Genomic DNA, 21,678 nt, shown 5'->3' with positions numbered 1-21,678 from the left:
GATGGATGATAGATGGACTGATGGATAAAACAAATAGATGATTGAAAGAAAAAAACAGAAAGATTGATTATAGAGAGATAAATGATACTATGTAGATGATAGACAAAACAATTAAACATATGAGAGATAGACTAAGAAAAGATAGATGAGAGATAGATACATAAATAGGTAGGTGGGTGGGTAGATAGATACATAAAAAGACAAAACAGATAAATAGGCAAGATATAGTGAGATATATGATATATAAAAGATGATAAAAACAGACAGATAGATGTGATAGACAGGTAGTGAGATACACAATCAACTGATTGATTGATAAACAGATAGACCAGACAGACAAAGAAATGGACAATTAGACAGAATGGTAGATGAAACATATATTTTATGTTCTGATACTAAATATACAAACATAAATCTTCAAGAAGATTTTTTTGGTATGTATAAGACCAATGAACATGTAATCAAGTTTTGGTTCAGATACTAGCCCTTGGGAAAATCACATTACTTCTCTGTGCCTCAGTTTCTACATCTGTGAAATGGAGCTGATAGCATTGGCTGTGGTACAGAAAGACAAGACTTCATTAAACCTTAGAGCCTCATCCTAATGTACACTTGTGTTAGTAATATTAGAAATTAATTTTTCATTATTGAAGTCAGCCAATATTTCTCACAGAAGTTCTAGGCTTACCCCAGGCCCAGAGTTTTTCTACTTCCTTTCCCTCTGTTTAAAGTCTTCCTTTCCTTGAGGCATTGCTTGTAGCTTTAAGAATGCTGGGTGATACATTAGATGGGTCTCTAGACCTGGAGTCAGAAGAACCTGAGTTCAATTCCAGTCTCAGACACATACTCATTGTGTGACCCTGGGCATGTCACTTAAATGCTGTCTGCCTCAGTTTCATCAAATGTAAATATAGTTAATATTAGCATCTCCTTTCCCTGGTTATTGTGAGGATCAAATGAAATGATATTTATAAAGCTTTCTGTAAACCTTATATCACTATAGAGAAGTAATAGCTGTTTTGGTCAGTTATTATCATTGCCCAGTCCCTGGACAGTTCTTCGGACACTTTCAGGGGTCCCAAAGGATCCGTAGGCCTCATTACAAACCTCCTGGCAGATCATTTTGGTAGACCCTATAGGTTTCCTTTTACAGGCCTGACATCATTTGCTTTGCTTGTCTCTTGAAGGGGAAAGCCCTTGGCTGGCTGCCCTTCGAACCTTACGACCCATGTCCAGAGCAGCCTCTGGGGAAGCCAGACAAGTGGATCTGAGATGCCTGGAGATGGCAAGGCAGTGAGGCCACTACATAAAAAGTTTTATCTTTGCAGATTTGGTAGAAAATCCACTTGTGCTGCAAAACTGAGGGGCTTTAATAGCTCAGTCAATGGATTGTCACTTTTCTCTCTAGCCTTCTTTTTTTTTTTCTTTTAACCCCGATGCCCCATTTTTATAGGACAGTGAACATGGAACGAGCCTGAGCATAAATATGGACAGCCTGGACAGCAACCACTCCATTCCCAGCATGTCCGTCAGCACGGGCAGTCAGAGCAGCAGTGTAAACAGTATGCAGGAAGTCCTAGAGGAGAGTAGCCCGGACCTGGGCACGTTGCACGACGACGAAGGCACCGTCAATTCTGCTTCCTCTCTTGTGCTCAAGAAGGTAGGTTGGGGGAGGGGTGCTCCCTGGGTCCCTCCAGAACTTGTCTCAGGAGGGGCTGACTCAAGCCTCAAGCATCGCAGCTTGAGTGTCCTCAACAGTACACTTGAAGTCAAAGTAAGTGGTGGCATCTGCTCAACTTCCCTAGGCTGGATGACAATGGGTGGCACTAGCTCTTCCTATGAAGACTTCCCCATCATCTACACCCGCTTCATTCAATGCCTCTTAATTATTGGCCTCCCTCTTTACAATCCTACCCAACTGGCTGGGAATCCTTGCCTGAAACTTTGCTCTATTATTGTAGGCCTTCCACTCTTCCAGAACAAAAACAATCCATGTCTAAAGACCAACAAGTTGATAGATTCCCCAGGGAAAAGATTAAAATAAAAAAGTAGAGGATAAGTAGCTTGATATTGGAATGACTGAGAGATTTTCTTCAGCAAATCTATTTCCGCCTATTTTCTGACTCCTCTCTCTGGCGTTCCACAACTTGTTTAATTCCCCTTCCATAGAACAGACCTTCAGACACTTAAAGATCCTCCTTATGATCCCCTTACTCCCAATCCCAGCTTTTCCTCCACCAGCCTAACATCCCCAGTGTTGGGGCAGCTAGGTGGCTCAGTAGATAGAGTACCTGCCCTGGAGTCAGGATACCTGAATTCAAATCCAGCCTCAGACACTTAATAATTGCCTAGCTGTGTGACCTTGGGCAAGTCACTTAACTTCATTGTCTTAAATAAATTAAATTTTTAAAAATATATTATCCTTTAAAAGGGGGCAGCTAGGTGACACAGTGGATAGAGCACTGGCCCTGGAGTCAGGAGGACCTGAGTTCAAATCTGGTCTCAGACACTTATTTACTTGCCTAGCTGTGTGACCTTGGGCAAGTCACTCAACCGCATTGCCTTAAATAAATAATTTTTTTAAAAAAACATCCCCAGTGTCATCAATAGATCAATTCTCATATGAAATCAAGAACCCCCACCATTCAGGTTACTCTGCTCTGGACACTCTCCAGTATCCCAGACCAGACATTAAGTGCCCTTACTAAAATAAGATCCCCCCCCAGAATTGAACATTTCATCTGGTGGGAGCTGAGTAAGGGAGAGAACCTGTGGACACTAACCACTTCAGCTAGTCCTGGAAACGTAAGGCATCCACCAACACCACCTGAGATTAAATTAGTCTATTTGGCTTCTATATAACATTTGTTGACCCATTGATGGTCTTTTCAAACTATTATGTAGCCATACTTCCTGCAATTTTGTATCTCTGACATTGATTTTTATAACTCAAGAGTAAAACTCTCTCTTGGTGGGAGGAGGGTGGTGGAGAAGGGAGGAATTTGTTCTATCACTGCTAATTAATAACATTTATAAATTTAATTTTAAAGAATTGACTGGGGCACTGAGAACTGAAGTGACTAGTGGGTATTAGAATCTAGACCTGCCCGACTTCAAGGCTAGACCTCTAGTACTTACATTGTTCTACCTATTAAGACCAGATTTTGAACCCTCTTAAATGCCATCTTAACTAAATATGACCCATCAAGAGCCATATCTCACATCCTGACTCAATTATCCTGATCCCTAGCACCCTCCAGTGGAGATTTCTTTCCAAATTGATATCAAACCATTAGTCAATATTCTATTTTTTGGTTATTCATTCATTTCTGAATATTGAATTATAGTATTATTTGCTGAAATTCAATTAAAATAGACATTTATTAAGTGCCTCCTATATATCAGACACCGGTGGTACAAAAACAAAGTCGATATAGCTCCTGTCCTCAAGGAGGTTTTATTCCATTGGGGAACATCCAGGTATATAAGTAAACACTGGATCTACCAAAAGGTAAGTACAAAAAGAGAGAGGCAATCCGGAAAGTCTTTATATGTCTCTCCATCTATTCCACAAGAAAAGCATGATAGACTGAACGGGGGGAGAAAACCTTTCTTTTGCCAAATCTAAGAAATATGGACACCAAAATCATGATAGGCACACTGGTGATATCAAAAAACAAAGTGGATGCCCAAATGACTGAAGAATGGCTGAACAGATTGCAACATATAAAAATACACTCTAAGAAACCATGAATATCAGGAATTCAAAGAAACTTGGGAAGACTTGTATGAAGTGATCCACAGTGATGGACAGAGAATCAAGACTAAATTAGCTAAATTCTCATCAACTGCAATGACTGATCTTGGTCTTTGTTGGTGAATCATACTTCTCCCTTTCAGGAGAGAGACAGTTCATGTTGGCATGGAATGTTGCTAATACTCTGAAATATGACTGCTTCATTGGCCAGTTTTGCTTCTTTCTTTTTTTTCCTTTGTTGCAAAGAAGACGTCAACAGGGAACAGGTTTAGCAGGAAAATGCTGTGACATTTTTAAGTCAATGATACATAAAAAGAAATAAAAATAAAATCTAGACAAATTACATACAGAATTTCCCTGAGCCAATACTTTATTAACACTATCAAAAAATAAATACTTACCAAGATTGGTCTCCCATGACTTTGATGAAACTTTATTGACTTTTTGAAGTATTTCCTTCAAAACTACTTTCTAGCATTTTGCCAAGAATCAAAACCAAACACAGGACTCAGCATGGAATCTCCATTCTCTTTCCCCTCTTTTTTTTTTAATTGGGCATTTACTTTTCCCCAACCTTGTAGTCTCTCCTTTCCACCATCTTTCAGAGAATAACAATCGTGGCTAAGTTCTCACCTCTATCAGTTCTTTCAGTATCCATCAGTGGATGTGGAGCAGGTGACTTAAACTCATCAAGGACAGCTATGCAATTTCTTAATCCCCCTTTACTTAACCTATTAGCTCCCTATTAGCCAGTTTTGTTTTGTCCTTTGTAGTCCAAAGGACATTCTCTCTCTCTCTCTCTCTCTCTCTCTCTCTCTCTCCCTCCCTCCCTCCCTCCCTCCCTCCCTCCCTCCCTCCCTTCTCTAATCTTTCTTTAAGAAGAGAACCATAGTATTTACTGAATCTCTTTAAAAAAAAAAGTGAAATTGGGGCAGCTAGGTAGCATAGTGGATAAAGCACAGGCCCTGGAGTCAGGAGTACCTGGGTTCAAATCTGGTCTCAGACACTTAATAATTACCTAGCTTGTGTGGCCTTGGGCAAGCCACTTGACCCTGTTTGCCTTATGAAAACCTAAAAAAAAAAAGTGAAATTGACCTACATGATTTTAAAAATGAAAGGACCTATTTGTACAAAATTATTTTTAGCAATGCTTTTTGTGGTGGCTAAAAATTGAAAATCAAAGGAATGCCCAATGATTAGAAGATGTCTAAACAAGCTGTGGTATATGATTGTAATGGAATTTTATTGTGATATAAAAAATGAGAAGCAGAATGCTAACAGAAAAACCTGGAAAGATTTACATGAAGTGATGCATAGTAAAATGAATAGAACCAGGAGAACGTTGTACACAGTAACAACAGTATTGTTCAATGAAGAGCTGTGAATGAGCTAGCTATTCTCAACAATATAATGATCCAAGAGAATCCCAAAGGATTTTGATGAAGCATACTATCTGCCTCCAGAGAAAAAAATGATATTGATTGAATATAGACTGAAGCATGCTTTCTTTCACTTTCTTTCATTTTTTCTTTTATTTGAATCTTCTTGTACAAAATGATTAATATGGAAATGTTTTACATAATTGCATATGTCTAACCTATATCTGATTGCTTATCATCTCAGGGAGAGGGGAGGGGAGGAAAGGATAGAATTTGGAACTCAAAATTTTAAATAAAAATATTTTGAAAATTGGAAAAAAAAGTAGAGATAAAAAAATTAAATCAGCTATCCCTTCACAAAGATGAACAAAGTGACATTAAAATATATATATATATATATGTATATAATGAAATTGACCGTATCTTAAACTGAACTACATGTTTTTAAATGAAGTTGCCCATATTTTAACAAATTGAACTACCTGATTTTTAAATGAAATTGTCCATATTTTTACAAACTGAACCATGTGATTTTTTTTAAAAAACAAAAAGATGAAATTGACCATATCTTAGCAAACTGAACCACATGTTTAAAAAACGTGTTATAGCTTAACAAACAGGAAATGACTAGTTCCTGAAAAGGAAGTTATTTCTGAATCAACTGTCATATCTTTAACAAGTTAGAGCAAAAGTCAAAATTAAAAGAATGAAAGTGAAGAGACAGTGTACAATTACCACAGCTCCAACCCAATCGAGTAAATGAAATATTGTCTATAAATCAATCACTCAACAAACAATTATCGAGTGCTTGAAAAAAATGAAATGGTTCTCATGGTAAACAATGTATTCTTACTTAAGTCTGGTTGTAATTTGGAAGAATACTTTCTCTTGGAAAATCAGGGATACCAGTCAGGATGCTACTACAATAATCTAGTCAAGGTGTGATATGAACCTGAATTAGGGTAGTGGCCCTTATGAATGGAGGGAAGGAGACTGATGTGAGATCTTTTGTGGTGGTAGAGTCAAGGCTTAGCAGCTGAGTGGGATGAATGGAGAACTGAGGTTGGTTCCAAGGTGGCAAGACTGGATGACCTAGAAGATACTATTGCTCTCCTAGATATATAAAAAAGGGAAATCTGGGTGAGTTTAAAGGAAAGATAATGAGTTTTGTTTTAGACATGTTAATTTTGAGGTGCCTATAGATTGGCGCATTGAAAAAATGAGTTTAAGATAAAAATATAGTCTGGGAGTCACCTGCATAGAGAAAATAGTTAAACCCAGTGGAAATGATGAGATTGCCAAGGAAGTTTAGAAAGAAGAAAAGAAGGGGAAAATGTTAAGCGGTTAAAAATAAAGATAGTGACTTTGATGATCATAATTTATTTTAAAAGTTTCTTGCCAAAATGAGGAAGACAATAGAGCCAGAAACTGTCAACCAGGAAACGTTTTATCTTCTAGCCAAGCAGAGTGATGTCCTGGCCAAAAGTAACACAAGTTTTATTTTTTGTTGATTTAAGAAAAAATTAATTCTGTAGCAGACACCATCATAAAGACTCCCAAACAAGATGTTGCCCATGTATATATCTGAATCATGCTAGTACACTACTAAGAAATCTGCTAGAAGTGATATGGTCTTGAAGACATCCAGAGAACAATTTTCAAGGTTAATCTAAAAATCATCAATGGTGTTCTCACATACAAAAATAAGTAAAGAAGGAATTGATTATCAACCCATATACCTATTTTCTCATCATATGAAATATGAGAATGATTTGTACATGCATCGAAAGTGTCCTTGAGGAAAAGATGGTAAGGGGAACAAACAGGTTTTCACAGCCTATTTTCTATAATAAACCATATCATGATGAAAATGTACAGTACCAATAAGATGTTCTTATACATATATTAAAATGTTATAAGATTCCTAGATAGTTACAGCTACAGAATAAATTGTATTCAGCAATCTTTCTATTATCCACAAATATTTATTAATTGCCTATTATGTACCAGACATTATGCCAAGGCTTGATGCTACAAAGAATGGCAAAAAGATGATCCATGCCCTCAGAGACATCGTAGTCTAATGAAGAACAAAATGAATAATGGTCTTCTCTACTACCATGTAAGATATTAGAGTAGAGCTGGAAGAGAGATTTATTCCCTTTAGATAATAATGTTTTCTATCTGTTCTACTGATTCCTTCAAGCTGGAGAATCCTACAGGTCATCCCTACTCAAAAGAATGAGTTTAGCAATCCCCATAGAAAAAAACGAAGTGAGTAACCATCATGCTATACAAAGTGACATCTTGTTGGAGGGACATTCCTCTGACCAAACATCCCCATTTCCTTTAACTGATCTAAATGGAATATGAACTCATGGTCCTGATTGCCCCTATGTGGATAGTTTATGGTTCATGCATTTCTTAAAACCCAAGCACCGTGTTCTGGATATGGTTTAACCAGGACAGAATACAATAAGACTATCTTTTCCTGTCCCTAGAAGCTCTGCCCCTCTTAATGCTGCCCAAGCTTTTTTGGACAAGTATGGCATAAGATTGGTAGCAATATCACCTCACTAAACAATGCAGAATAATCATTGCCATATCTCACTGTTTGATTACATTGAGCTTATGACCCACCAGACCCTTCCCATGATATTTTTCAGATGAGTTGTCTCCAGGCATGCCTCTTCCCCCCTTATATTTGCAAAGATTGTGGTGAACTCAAATGTAAGATTTTACCTTTATCTCTATAGAATTTTATCTTTTCATATTCAGCCCATTATTCAAGCTTGCCGATATCCTTCTGGATCCCGACTTTGTCATTCAATACGTTAGTTCTCTAAAAACATTTGAGCATTGTCTGAAAATTTGAATGTTGACCATGTATGATATTTTTAATGTTAAGGAATACATGGCCAACTCAGAACCCTGAGGCACTCCACCGGAGACCTTTTACCATGTTTCCATGGAACCATAAATAACTTCTATTTGGATCCAGTTCCTCGGTCAATTCTAAATCTATTTATATTGTCCCCTGCCCCACATCTCTCCCTATTTTTCACCAAAAAAAAAAAAAAAGAATGAGAATTATCAAATTGCTTTGCTAAAAATATAAGTAACCAAATAGAAGAATGACTTCCTGGATGAGTATAGTATCATCAATTAAAACAGCCCTAATTGGCAATTGAATTTTAATGAATTGTAATGCTCAATCTTGGTCCTTGAGAGCTTTCTTTTGTCAGTAAAATGGTGGGAGACTATGGATTCAGAATGTAGTTTATGTTCTCTGATTAGGTGACTGAATCAATTGATTTTGCTTAGATGGTTCTCTTCATTACAAGAAAAGATTCAGAGGGGACATCAAATGAGAAAAATGAGAAAAAGTACTGTCTGTGGTATTAAAACAAATGCACAATAAAACTTCTAAAAAATTAAATCAATCAATCCAGGTAAACTTGACTGACCACATTCCCCAGAAATACCACTTTAGTAACCCTGAATACTGAGGAAATAAAGTTGGTCTGGCATGACCTGTTCTGGATGAAACCATGCTGATCCTTTATCAACACTAAATCCTGTTTAAATGTTCATTTAATAGCTAATAAATATATTCTAGAATTTTGCCAGGAATCAAAATCAAGGTCATTTGCCTATTGCTTACAAGCTCCATTCTCTTTCCTCAACACTTACCCATCCCCAAACAGAGGATCAACAATAGAGATCTGGAAGGAACCTTAAAAGATCTTCTAGGTCAATGCCCTCATTTTTTAACTGATCAATGACTGCATAGATGGTAAACTTTTAAATAAACTTAAAAATAACTGAGGCCCAGAGAGGTGGAGACTTGCCCAGGGCTACATAGGTGGTAAGTGGCAGAGCAGGAATTCTAATCTTACTGACTCTTGAGTCCAGTATGCCAGGTATGCCAGCTCTCTCCAAGGTATCCCAGCGGTACCTTTCAAACAGAAATGATAATGACTCAGCATCCACTTTCACCAGTTTATTCACTACTAGGAAATGTGGTTCCCCTGCCCCAGGTGCTTGAAATTCCTCCAGGGCAGCTAGTGCTCTCTTACCTTCACCTTACTTAATCTGGGTATCAACTTCCTGTTGAGCCTTTTTGTTCTGTGCTTTCCATTTCAAATATCTCTCCTATAGCCAGAGAAAACAGAAGCCAAATGAAAAAGGGAGCAGCTCAGTTTTTTAATTCTGATTTCAGTTATCACTGACCAACCCACTCCAAGTTCCAGTACTTTCTCTTCTCTGACCTTCATTTTATGTGTGTTTGTTTTTTGAAGTAGATAGGTAAGCATGGTGGATAGAATCCTAAACTTGGGACCAAGGCTTGAGTTAAGATTCGTCCTCAGACTCTTAATGAGTGTCTGACCCTAGACAAGCTCCTTAATCTCTATTATCCTCAGTTTTCTCAGTTGCAAAAAGGGATTACCTGCCTCCTAAAATTGCTATGGGGATGTAAACAAGACATTTTGCAAATCTCAATTTGCTATATGAATTTTAGCAATATTTATGTCATTAGAGCTCCTTTTAAAATCCCTTCTGATAGCATATCCTAAGAGAACCCAGGGTTATCTCACAACTCTATTAACATTGCATATTTTAAGGGACCTGGTGTCTTTTTGTTTTACCTAATTGTTCCATTAGCACACACTAGCCTGTAGGTTGCTGTTGGTTGGATTTTTCTGTTCGTTTCTTTGACCCTGATATAGAGCATAAATGTTGCACTTTGCAACTTCAGCCCAATTCTGGTTTTGTCACCTGAGGATAAGAGAAACAAGATTAATCCTTCTTCCACAAATCAACCCTTCAAATACTTGAGATTAGCTATTATACTCAATCCTCACCACATCTGTGTCTGTTCTTCTCCAAGCTAAATAGCTAAATTTGTCATTTTTTTGTAAATTGGTCTTTATGTGGCATGAATTCAAGGCCTCTGATCATGCAGTTTACCCCCCTCTGGATGCCCTCCATCTGATTTATGTCCTTCTTAAATCATGATACTCAAAACTGAACATAGTACCCCAGATGTGGTCTGTCTTGGACAGAAAAGAGTAGACATTCTCTCCCTATTCCTGGATTAATCCCGCTATTAATGTAGCCTAAGATCACACGAGTTGTTGAGGACTCCAAATACACACTTTGAACTCATATTTCACTTGCATTTGACCAAAACATTCAATTGTTTTTAGTCATAGTTCCTGGGTATGCTTCCTTCAGCTTATACATTTGAAATTGATTTTTTGAATCTTAAGGTAAGACTTTATATTTAGCCATATGCAGTTTCATCATATTAGATTTTCTCCAGTGTTCCAATCTATTTACACCTTTTTGGATTCTGAATTTCATCCAGTGTGTTAGCTCTCCCTCCTAGCTTCACCATCTTTAGTTCTGATAAGCATATCATCTGTGCTTTTATCCAAATCATCTATGAAAATGTGAGAACAGTAGAAGACCAGCCTGGAGCACCCCATTGAAGACCTCCCTCAAAACTGATACAGAACCATTAGATCAATAGCAATTCTTTGAATCTGGCCTGCAAATCAATTATGAAATGACTTAACTGGGGTGGCTAGGTGGCGTAGTGGATAAAGCACCAGCCTTGGAGTCAGGAGTACCTGGGTTCAAATCCTGTCTCAGACACTTAATAATTACCTAGCTGTGTGGCCTTGGGCAAGCCACTTAACCCTATTTGCCTTGCAAAAAAAAAAAACCTAAAAAAATGACTTAACTGAACCTTCAACAAACCCTCTTTTGACAAGATTTGTCAAATACTCAGTTTTAATCCAGGGAAACTATAGCGCTATCCCCTTGACCTACCCATTCAGCAGTTTGATCAAAAAAAGGAAATGAACTGCTTCTGTCATGACCTAGCTGTTTGTAACCAGCTGGGATACCTTGGAGAGAGCTGGAATACCTCACATTCTGGACTCAGGAGTCAGCTAGATCAGAATTCCCACTCTACTACTTACCACCTTTTGTGGAAGAAGGATTAATCTTGTTCCTCTTATCCTCAGGTGGCAAAACTCTTCAAAATTTCAATAGTCAAATTTGCTGGCCAGTAGTTTATAGACTCTATTTTCTTTCCTTTCTTTTAAAATCAGAATGTTTGACCTTCAGCAATCCTTTCATCATGCTCTGCCATCTCAAATATGACTCAAGATTCCAATCTTTTCTGTACCTTAATAGGTAGTTTCATCTGGATCCAGTGACTTTCATCAAGAAATACCTATCTTTAATATTGATTCTCTATTGGCCATTTTTAACCTTCCTTCCCATTCCAAAACTCATCTAATTGGTAAGAATCAACCTTTCCTGAATATACTGTTTTCTCTTCCTACCTATCTGACTTTTCTATCCCAGACTCCTTTGCTGGATCAACATCCCCCCGAACCAAGAGGATCCCCAAAGATTTCTTATCGTACTCTTACTTTCTCCCACTGTATATATTCTTGGAAAAATCTCATTATCATCCATGGATTCAATGACCAGTTCTTGGAGAGTTGGAAGACATCATGTGTAAAACTCAGGGGCTGAAGGTCACAGTGCAGATGCACAGAGAAGACAGTAATTCAAAGTTTCTAGTTTTGAACTCAAGACCTGATTCAAATCTCATTTCTCCCCTTTATTATCAATATGGTCTTGGGTGAGACACTCTATCTCTTTATGCTTCAGGTTTCTCTTTTACAAAATGATGGGGTTGAATGAATGTCCGTAAGTCCCTTCAACGTCCAATTCTGTGATTCTGTGATCTGTACATCAAACTCATTATCTCCTCTCTACTCCAATCCCATGCCATCAAATTCTTATTAGCATTTGCTCCTAGATAACTTCATAGGTATCTCAGTCTCAGTATGTCCACAATCTAATTCATTATCTTCCCTACATAAATTCCCTTCTCCTGTTTTTTTTATTCTCTTTCTGCTAAGGTCACCCTCATCTTTTTCTTTACCCAGGTTTCTAGTCATGGTGTCATAGTCTACTCTTCCTTTCCTTGTCTCTCATCCACTATATCCAACCAATTCCTCTAAAGTTTCCCTCCCTGCCCAGCACCTCTTGCTTCCATCCCTTTGCCATCACTAACAAGGCCAACTCCTAAGAGCAAGACTTCATCATCTTTCATCTAGACTACTACAATTGCCTCTTAATTGAGCTTTGAGCTTCCAGTGTCTTCTTCCTCCAACCTGTCTTCCACACACCTGCCAGAAAATCCTATTCAATGTGGGCAGGGTGGATGGAGTTTCCATAGAGAGATTTGCCTACTCCAATGAAGCCAGAGGATCAAAGACTTAGAGTTGGAAGGGCTTTTAGTAACTATCTCATTTTACAGATGAGGAAACTAAGGCCCAGGGAAACTAATTGACTTATTTACTGTACATCACAGTGGTAGTAAGCATCAAAGACTGGATTTGAACTGAGGTCCTCACTCTACACATGGCCATTTTCCATAGCTATCATCCTCCCTCACATGACTTTTCCAGAAACAAGTCCCCATTTAGAGTTGAAGCCAGGACTTTTCACATGTGAGGCAGATGGATCAACCATTTCACTTCAGAAATCCATCAGAATTTTAGAATAAAATAGAGAATTTTTCTTCATTGGGGTGTCTCACCTTATTCTCCCAGCCCTAAAGTGGGAAAGAGTCTATATTATATGGGCAACCAATGTACTTTTGAGACACCATCTACTACCAAAGAATTTGTGTTGCCCCCAATTTAGCAGGATTCTTTTACTTTCACAAAGTCATATCCACAAAATGTTAAGTCAATTCAGTTTTTTAAAAAATCCTTTTGGCATCCAGATTTTAAATTTCCCTTCCCCTTCAGCCCCTGTCTCCTGTCAAAGGTCTTTCCCAGACCATATCTTGGAAGCATGGTGATTGAGCTGGAACTCCTTCAATCTCCAGAACTCAAGAACTTCTGGTCCTTTAGACCAACCTTAAGATGCTACTATTCTTATCAAGAGATAGGATTATGCCATAAAGTAAATCCTGGTAGAACTTTCTAGTCACTGGGGCTTATTCAAATGATAAACTTTCAGCCCATGTAGTTGTATCTTTGCTAGCATGATTCTACACTCTTGACCTACTATTATCAAACCATTATGTATATAGAGAATGCACATGAAATGTCAACATTAGCCTGAGCAAATAATGATTTTGAACCTAAAACAAATGGACATAACAATCAAATTTTCATGTTATTGTTGGGCTTGGAGTCAGGAAGACCTCCGGTTCAAATCCTGTATTAGAAACTTATTAGCTGTGTGGTCTTAGGCAAGTAATTTAACTTTTCTGGTGCTCAGTTCTATCATCTTTCAAACGAGGAGATTGGATTAAATATCCTCCAAGGCCTCTTCCAGCTTTAATCCCGTACTGCTATGATCTTAAGATTCACTTCACAAGGTTTTTATGGAAAGGCAATTTGAATACCCTGACAGAGTACAGAAATGTGAATCATTCATCATTATTCTTTCAGATTCAAAAATCAATTATCTACATTATAGTGCCCTTCATTGGATAATCTAATATTATACTGCATTAAAAGAATTGACCTTTCATCACTTTCAGTATTCCTGAGAAGCCCATCTCTGTACCCTTTCTTTAGGAAATACTTGGGCATTACTTCCTCGAACAGATACTTGAAAAAATGACCGATATTTTTGTTTGGCTCCTTTAATGGGGTGATTAGAACAAGAATTGAGTCTGGAGTCCAAGGATTTAGGTTCAAATCCTCTTACTGCCTGTGTGACCCTATACAAGATCTAGGCCATTCAGGCTCCTTCTCTATAAAGTGAGGATTTTAGATAGAATAGTTACTTTCCAAATCTAAACCTATGCTACTCTGATGACCCTAACTTAATGTTTTCTTTAAAAACAAACAAATAAGACAAAACCTCTTAGCATTTCCATGGAGAGTAAAAAGGAATTGTTCTTGAGGGGATAAGATGTTCTAGTTTAATTTCACTGCTTCAATAAAAATCATTTTTACTGAATGGGGAATACTTTGACTCTTTTTTTTAATTGATGCTTTTTGCTTTTACATCATAACCATTTCCGAGTATACCCACAACCACCTACCTACTCAATGTTGAGCCTACCTTTGTAAAAAATGGAAACTGGTTAAAGAAATACAATAGGTATAGTGACCACATCTGTCAGTGTATGTGACATTCCTCATTCATGATCCCTCTCATCCTTTACCCAAAAGGAGAGGAACATATTTCTTCATATCCTCCCCAGGACCCAAATTGGTCATTAGAGTTACTAGCATTTGTCTTCATGGTAGTGTTCCTTCTGTCCTACAGAATACATCTTCATGTATTACTATTCTCCTGGTTCTTCTTTCTCTTCTTATTTATTTATTTATTTATTTATTTGTTTGTTTATTTTAGGTTTTTGCAAGGCAATGGGGTTAAGTGGCTTGCCTAAGGCCACACAGCTAGGTCATTATTAAGTGTCTGAGGCCAGATTTGAACTCAGGTACTTCTGACTACTGCATCACCTAGACGTCCCTCTTTCTCTTCTTAGATTTGGTTCATTAGATAATCTTTGGGTCTGGTTTGGCAAAAAAAAAAAATGTCAGTTACTCAGAAACACCATGAGCTCATCAATGTTAATGCTCTCTTCCATAATGGAGATAACAGTTCATCCATGCCCCCCATGTTGTGCAACTGGACCATATTTCTCATACACTCTCACTGGGGAGGCCCGCCCATTTGGGGTTTTTCTTTAGTTCTCTTAAAGCCATTACGTGGACATCACTGTTGCCTACAAGTTCTCTATCAGCCATTTTACACTTTCATTTCATGACCTGTGCACTTGTTTTGCATCAATTCGCCTTGATGATGCTTTTCCTAAGCCGCTGGCAAAGAATACTCAATTCAGTTATTATTAATTAATCTTGTGTAATGACTAGTGATCTTCATTTTAAAGTAGTTTCTCGTTCAAAAATGTAATGAACTCTATAGAATATAGGAATTGTCAAGATTCTTCATCCCTCTTTAGTATCACCTCGTCTCTCCATTATCATTTGATCATTCCAGACTTCTTCATCATCACTTCCCTCCAGCCACATTGACCTACTTACCATTTCTCACTCACAAAAATCCATCTCCCATCTCTGTGTCTCTACATTGGCTTGGCCCCTAAACCATCCTCATTTGCCTCTTGGAACCCTTCAGGACTGAGTTCCTTCAGGACTCAGAAAGCCTTTCCAAGACCCCCCTCCAAGGTTATTCTAGATCCGCTCTGCATGTATCTTGTATATGCAGTTGGAAGGGACCTCAGAGCCAGGTAACTGAGTCCAGCCCCTTCATTGTGCCCATCAGAAAACAGAGACTGGGAGACCTCTAGTGAGTTCCCAAAGGTTCCACAGCTAGGAAGTGGGACAAAGAAAAGACAATCAAAATAAGAACTGAGCCAACCCCTCTTGGATACATTGCTTTCTCAAGGTTCTCTTCCTATCTAACTGGTTATGCCATTTAAGACTCCTTTCCTGATCAGCCCCTGAACAATCAGGGTAACTCTATCTCAAGTAGGATTTGAACTCAGTTCTTCCTGATTCCAAGTCCAATATTTTATCTGCTCTAGGGAGCAACAATAGAGTTGTTGGACCTCACATTACATATATTTCTCTATATCCCTTAAGGTCCATCACTCTTTACTTGAGTTTTTAAGGTCTCGTTAAGCTGACTTTCTGACAAGAGGGGCCTTGACTTTTTGTTAAAAACCAAAGAGTAGTATGCATTTAATGGGTAAACAAAGATTCTGTTAGGACCTTTTGAGAAGCACGTGGTATTTCTAGGTACTATTTTGTTTCTACTTGGTGACTAGTATCTTAAAGTCACCAGGAAGTCAAATTTTGGCTTCCAATTTGGTTACAACATATGTTCTGTACAGTAAAATACTTTAATTGAATGTTTCCTCTTGTAATTCATGGGACTTATGGGCCTCATTCTTTCAAAATTGACTGTATTGTGATTCTGGACTTTTCTTTAGAGCTTTATCATTGGTCCATAATTAGCCACAAAGTAAGAATTCCATTGAACCTTCAAAAGAAGGAAGGGATTTAGACTTTTTACCCGAAGTAGATTCTCCATTTCCTAATTCTTCAAAATGAAGATGTAAAATGCAATGATCTGCAAGGTCTCTTCCAACCATTAACCATAACCAGAAAGAATGGGCAGCTCATGTCTTCCACTGTTCTCTAGGATAATCGATAACATACCCATTGGGAAGATCTGTAGGAAAATGTAAATAAGAATTATCCTGAATGACAGGACATGGATGGGTTGTGAATTCTACCCTTGAAGGTCATTTACATTGACGTGAACTGATCAAAACAGATAGGGATTTTTTTTCATTTCATGGACCCTACTTCAAAGAAGGTGACATGAAGAATGGCCTTCCTGAACCATCAAAATTTTTTCAATCCTGTATATCTTTTGATTTATTTTTTCTTAATAATCATTGATTTTTATTGTTGTTCAGTCACGTCCAATTCTTCATGACCCTATTTGGAGTTTCCTTGATATTGGAGTCATTTGCCATTTCCTTCTTCAGCTCATTTTACAGATGAGTAAACTGAGACAAATGGGGTTAAATGATTTACCCAGGGTCATACATCTACTATGTATATGAGGGCAAATTTGAGCTCAAGTCTTCCTGACTCCAGAACCAGAATTCTATCCACTGTACCCCCTGTCAATGATTAAAAGGTTTTAGACAAGATGGATACCAGCAGACCATGTTTAATTCTCACCTTTCCTTCTCCCCAGTTTTTAAAAGAAAAAAATTATTTAACAAATTCCCCACCACAACCACTTTGATGAAACCGATACCATGTAATTATGACAATGGTAATCCCCACAGAAAAGATGAGAAGTAATCACCTTCCTTTCTTTGCCAAAGTGGGAGACGATGATCATATATCAATGCTCACTGGTGGACAGGAAAGGGGGAAGGATATATTTGCAAATTAAAATGAGACAATCAACAAGAGTGAATGTGAATTCATAAGTATAAGTAGCTTCAGGATGAGGCCACCTCCCTAGGAATTCAAGTTGACATCTTCTTGGCAATGGGAAAATGGCCTAGAGCATTGATAGGTTAAGTGACTTGTCTAGAGTCATACAGCAAGTCTGTCTCATGGGGGACACTTGAATCTAAATCTTTCCAGTTCCACAGGTTGAACATGCAGCAATCACATGTTGGCCTGACTCCACTGGTCACTGGCACCAAAACTTTGACCTTCTCTGTTGCTAATCTGGGCCCCTTTATAATAGACATCCCACTCTAGGGGTTCTCTGTAGTCATGCCATACTTAGTCCAGATATTCAATCAATTCAGCTCCTTAGCTCAAGAGATCCAACCAGCCTCCACTGGTATTACAGGCATGAGCCACAACTCCTTCATTTTACAGATGAGGAAACTGAGGCCTGAAGAGGTAAAATGACATTTCTATGGTCACAGAGAGATTATGAAACAGAATTCTGCCATATCAGGCCATATGACTTGACTGTCAGATTTTCTTCAGTTATTCCTGCACCACCATTTTTTGGTTGTGTGTTTTAGTCTATTCATTCCCACCCTGAATGTCTCCATTGCCCTTTGGTTGACACTCAACTTTAATTCTTCAGACACTATGGTATTTCATAATTTGCAACCATGTAACATTACCAAGAGATTATTCAATTAACAAGCATTCAGGATTATTAAAAAGACTGTAATCTCCTAAAAATAATTCAATTTTGAACCTCACCTATCATATATTTAATGAGATCCTGTATTTAAAAGAATGTCTGACTACTGGAAGAACCAATTAAAAGTGAAATGACTCCTTACTGTTAAATTAGATTTTTCTCCCTTTTGTGATCTCATGTACACTCTTACAGTCTTTAGATGGTGTTGAGTTCCATGGAGGAACCAATCTTAGAAACTTAAGAACATTGTTACAAAAGGGAAAATTGGGGGGGCAGTGGGGTAGCACAGTGGATAGAGCACTGGTCCTGAAGTTGGGAGGACCTGAGTTCAAATGTGACCTCAGACATTTAATAATTTCAGAAAAACAAAAAAGAGGGGGAGAGATTTTTGTTTTAACAGAAAGAAAAGAAATATATCTTTTGGATTTATTCCTTAATAAGTACATCGTATTTAAAACTTATTTTTTTTTCAAACTGGCCTTTTAAAATAGAAATGCTTCCTGAAAAAACACACAACAATTAATTGACTAGAGAAATCATCCATCTACATGGACATGTGATTTAGAGTTTATTTACTTTTTTACTAGATAAGATTCAATTGTCTTTGACTTGAATAAATATGGAAATCTAGTGTATAGTGTGGCTTTTAACTTGATAATAAGGAATCTATTTTCATAGAGGAGACAAATCAATAAATGACTAGATCTAAGAATATGCAGAAGGACTACATTTTGGGAAGCTTTTTCTTATCGACTTAAGGACAAGCTTTCTGTGTTGGTTTGGAATGCCAAATTCCAAGGATTCTACTTTTATGATGATATCTGTGAACTAAGAGATGGTGTAGTTTAATAAAAATATTGCTGGATTTGGAAGCAGGATCTAGTTGCAAACTCTTTCTGCCATTTGATTTTGGGCAAGTCAATTAACTTCTCCCACTTTCAAATGGCTCATCTAAAAATGCTGAATCTGCAGGCTTCTTTGCTGAACCCTCTTTTCTTTTCTCTCTAGATTCTAGTGTTCCCACACCAGACTCCATGGGTTCTCTACATTAGCCATTCTTTATCACTCTGCCGAGCCCTAATTCATAACCATTTACCTCCACTTGGATGTTCCTTCAACATCTCATGGTTAACATGTCTGAAGCATAATTTCATGAAATCCACCCTTCTTCCCAATTTCCCAATTTCCATCAAGGAATCTTTCAGACCACCTGATTTTCTGACTCAGAATTATTCTTGATTCTTCTCTCTCTCTCTCTCTCTCTCTCTCTCTCTCTCTCTCTCTCTCTCTCTCTCTCTCTCTCTCTCTCCCCCTCCCTCTCCCCTCCCTCTCTCCCTCCCCATGATTCCAGTTCTCAAACCTTATAGATTCTATTCCTACAGCATCTCTGGCACGTCTCCTCTTCCTGCACCTAACCACCACTCTAATTTGATTCCATATCAACTCTCACCTGGAAAATTGTACCATAACTTCTTCCTACCTCCAATCCCTCCATTCTCCAATCCATCTAGCAAAATAGTCTTCCGAAAACACAGTTCTGATAATGTCCATCAATTCCTTTCTTGAGAAATGTCAATGGTTCCTCTTGCTTCTAGGATTTAATACTGATCAGCCCTTCTGAATCTGGTTCCAATACGTCCTTCTAGACTGATTTCATGTTCTAACTAGATTAGTCAACATGGTCTTCCCTATACATATTCTATTTCACTCCTGCTTGCCTGGCCATAGACTTGGGCTTAGAAGGCTCTCCCTTCTCATCTCTACTTCCTGGAGTCCCGAACTCCTTTCAAGTTTCTGCTGAAATGCCACCAGCCACAAGGGTCTTTCTACTTGTTTTGTATTTATTTATCTAAGTATATGTCCTTTCCCCAGAAATAGAGACTATTTCTTTTTTGTCTTTCTGTCCATGGCTCCTTATTCAGAACATGATATATAGAAAAGAGTTTAATAAACACTTGCTGAATTGACTTGGAAGGTCCCTGCCATCTAAAACTCCATCATCCTCAATTATTTCATTTTGAAACTTGGCCACTGCTACATACTTTTGGTTCTCCTTTTGCTAAAAAACACCTAAAATGTTAAAAAAAAAAAAACCCAACCCACAGTGACTCTGTGACTTGTTCAAATGTTTTATGTTATCACAGGCTTCCAGACCTGGCTTCTCTTTCACTTCTGAATTTATGTTATATAGAAGCATCTCTACTTGTCCACCAAACACCTTGATACCAGGCAAAAGAGAGTTCCAGTGTTGAGACCTTTAAGAATAAAATTTCTCAGGGCAGCTAGTTGGCACAGTGGATAGAGCACTGGCCTGGAGTCAGGAAGACCTGGGTTCAAATCTGGCCTCATACACTTCATAATGACCTAGCTGTGTGGCCTTGGGCAAGTCACTTAACCCCATTGCCTTGCAAAAAAAACCTAAAAAAAATACAGTTTCTCTGGAGCAGTAGTGTGAGGGTGGTAGAACCTTCCTCTCTAGCAACCCACTTGGCTTCACTTTTTATTCCCAGCCATTAGTAAGGTGCATAGAACATAGCAACAAATAAATACTTATTGAAAATGATGCTGATCAGGAAGAAGAAACAGAACAAGAAGAAGTTGGTGATGATGATGATGGTGGTGGTGGTGGTGGTGGTGTCTGGCCCAAGCTCTGGCCAGATCCCTGTCTGGATTTCCCATATGACCATGTGGGGCCATTTAGGCGGTCCTTCCATTCCATTTTTGTGGAAAAGTTTCAAACATTTTACAGCTAATGGAATTGCATACCCCAGCGGTGGTGACCACCCAGGAAGGAGACCCACCCTAATGCAGCAAATGTATCTAATAACATGGAGTGAGAGCTTTCCATTGGACCCCTAGATTTGAAAGCAAAAAAAATCACAGATTCAGTCTCAAGCCTTGACCTTTGCATCAGTACCTTGGACTTCAAGGTTTCACATTGCTCCTTCCCATCCGCCTTGGGATGCTACAGAACACCTGAGCAACCTTAAATCTGGGGAGCCTCTCCGCCCTTTCGGAAATCGGATCCCGGCCTTAGGCTGGAGGCAGCTCATTCAATAGCCAGAACAAACCAGAGCCAGGGAAACTTCTCGCAGATGGTCTCTCCAGAAGCCCCGGGGGGCCATGAGGGAGTGTTCCTCTCTTCTCCCCCCCCCACCCGGGCCTCCATCCCTATCATCCCCCCCTGGCCGCACGTGGCTGCCCGCAAGGGCTAGGAGCCCTGCCTGTCCTCTGCCAGGGCCCCCTAGGAAGATGCCCTCCCAGAAGAGAGCATCCCCTCCCTTCCCCAAAAGACATTTGGCTGGTGATTAAGCGAGGCATTCTTGTTCACGCGAAGGGACAGCTCCCGCTCCCTTGAAGCTCCCCTCTCAGGAGCCGATGCTGGTCGAGGACACTCCATCCCAGTCCCAGTTCCACCCCTCCCCCTCCATCCTCTAGTGACCATGCCCATTCCGAGGGGGGGGGAGGGAATCTGGGGGAAAAAAAGTGTCTTTCCATGCCAAGCGTGCATCTGTCTCTTTAAATAAAAAAAAGAGCCTTTCGGAAGCTATAGAGAGAAGGTGCTAGAAGTGTGTCCGATCATGACTGGAAAGCAGGATCCCTGCTCAGTGTCTGCCGAGTCCTCCCAGCGCGAGCCAGAGGGGCGGCCGGGGAGCGGGCTGTAGGGATGCTGGGCCGGCCGCCGTGCCCCGGCCACGCCGCCTGAGAGGAGGAGGGCTCCGCCAGGGGCTGCGGCCCGGGCCCGCTCGCATGTGCACAGCCGCCGGCGGCCTCCGGAGCGGGCATGGACAGCGGATCCTCCCAGGGCGCCTCGGGCTGCAG

General features: G+C 39.1%; 1 protein-coding gene across 6 annotated transcripts in view; it reads left to right on the top strand.

The window, feature by feature from the left end:
• TAOK3 (TAO kinase 3) overlaps window positions 1–21,678 on the top strand; it is a 238,801-nt gene that overhangs the window by 164,550 nt on the left and 52,573 nt on the right. For all 6 annotated transcript variants that reach the window (XM_074205939.1, XM_074205941.1, XM_074205938.1 and 3 more), the window contains exon 13: window positions 1,454–1,660. In XM_074205939.1, coding sequence (XP_074062040.1) covers window positions 1,454–1,660 — 207 coding nt within the window. The remainder of the gene's footprint in view (window positions 1–1,453; window positions 1,661–21,678) is intronic.

This window comes from Macrotis lagotis, chromosome X, assembly GCF_037893015.1.
Source record: "Macrotis lagotis isolate mMagLag1 chromosome X, bilby.v1.9.chrom.fasta, whole genome shotgun sequence".
Classification (NCBI taxonomy): Eukaryota; Metazoa; Chordata; class Mammalia; order Peramelemorphia; family Peramelidae; genus Macrotis; species Macrotis lagotis.
The sequence above is the reverse complement of the archived record's forward strand: the minus strand, read 5'-3'. Positions and strand labels throughout refer to the sequence as shown.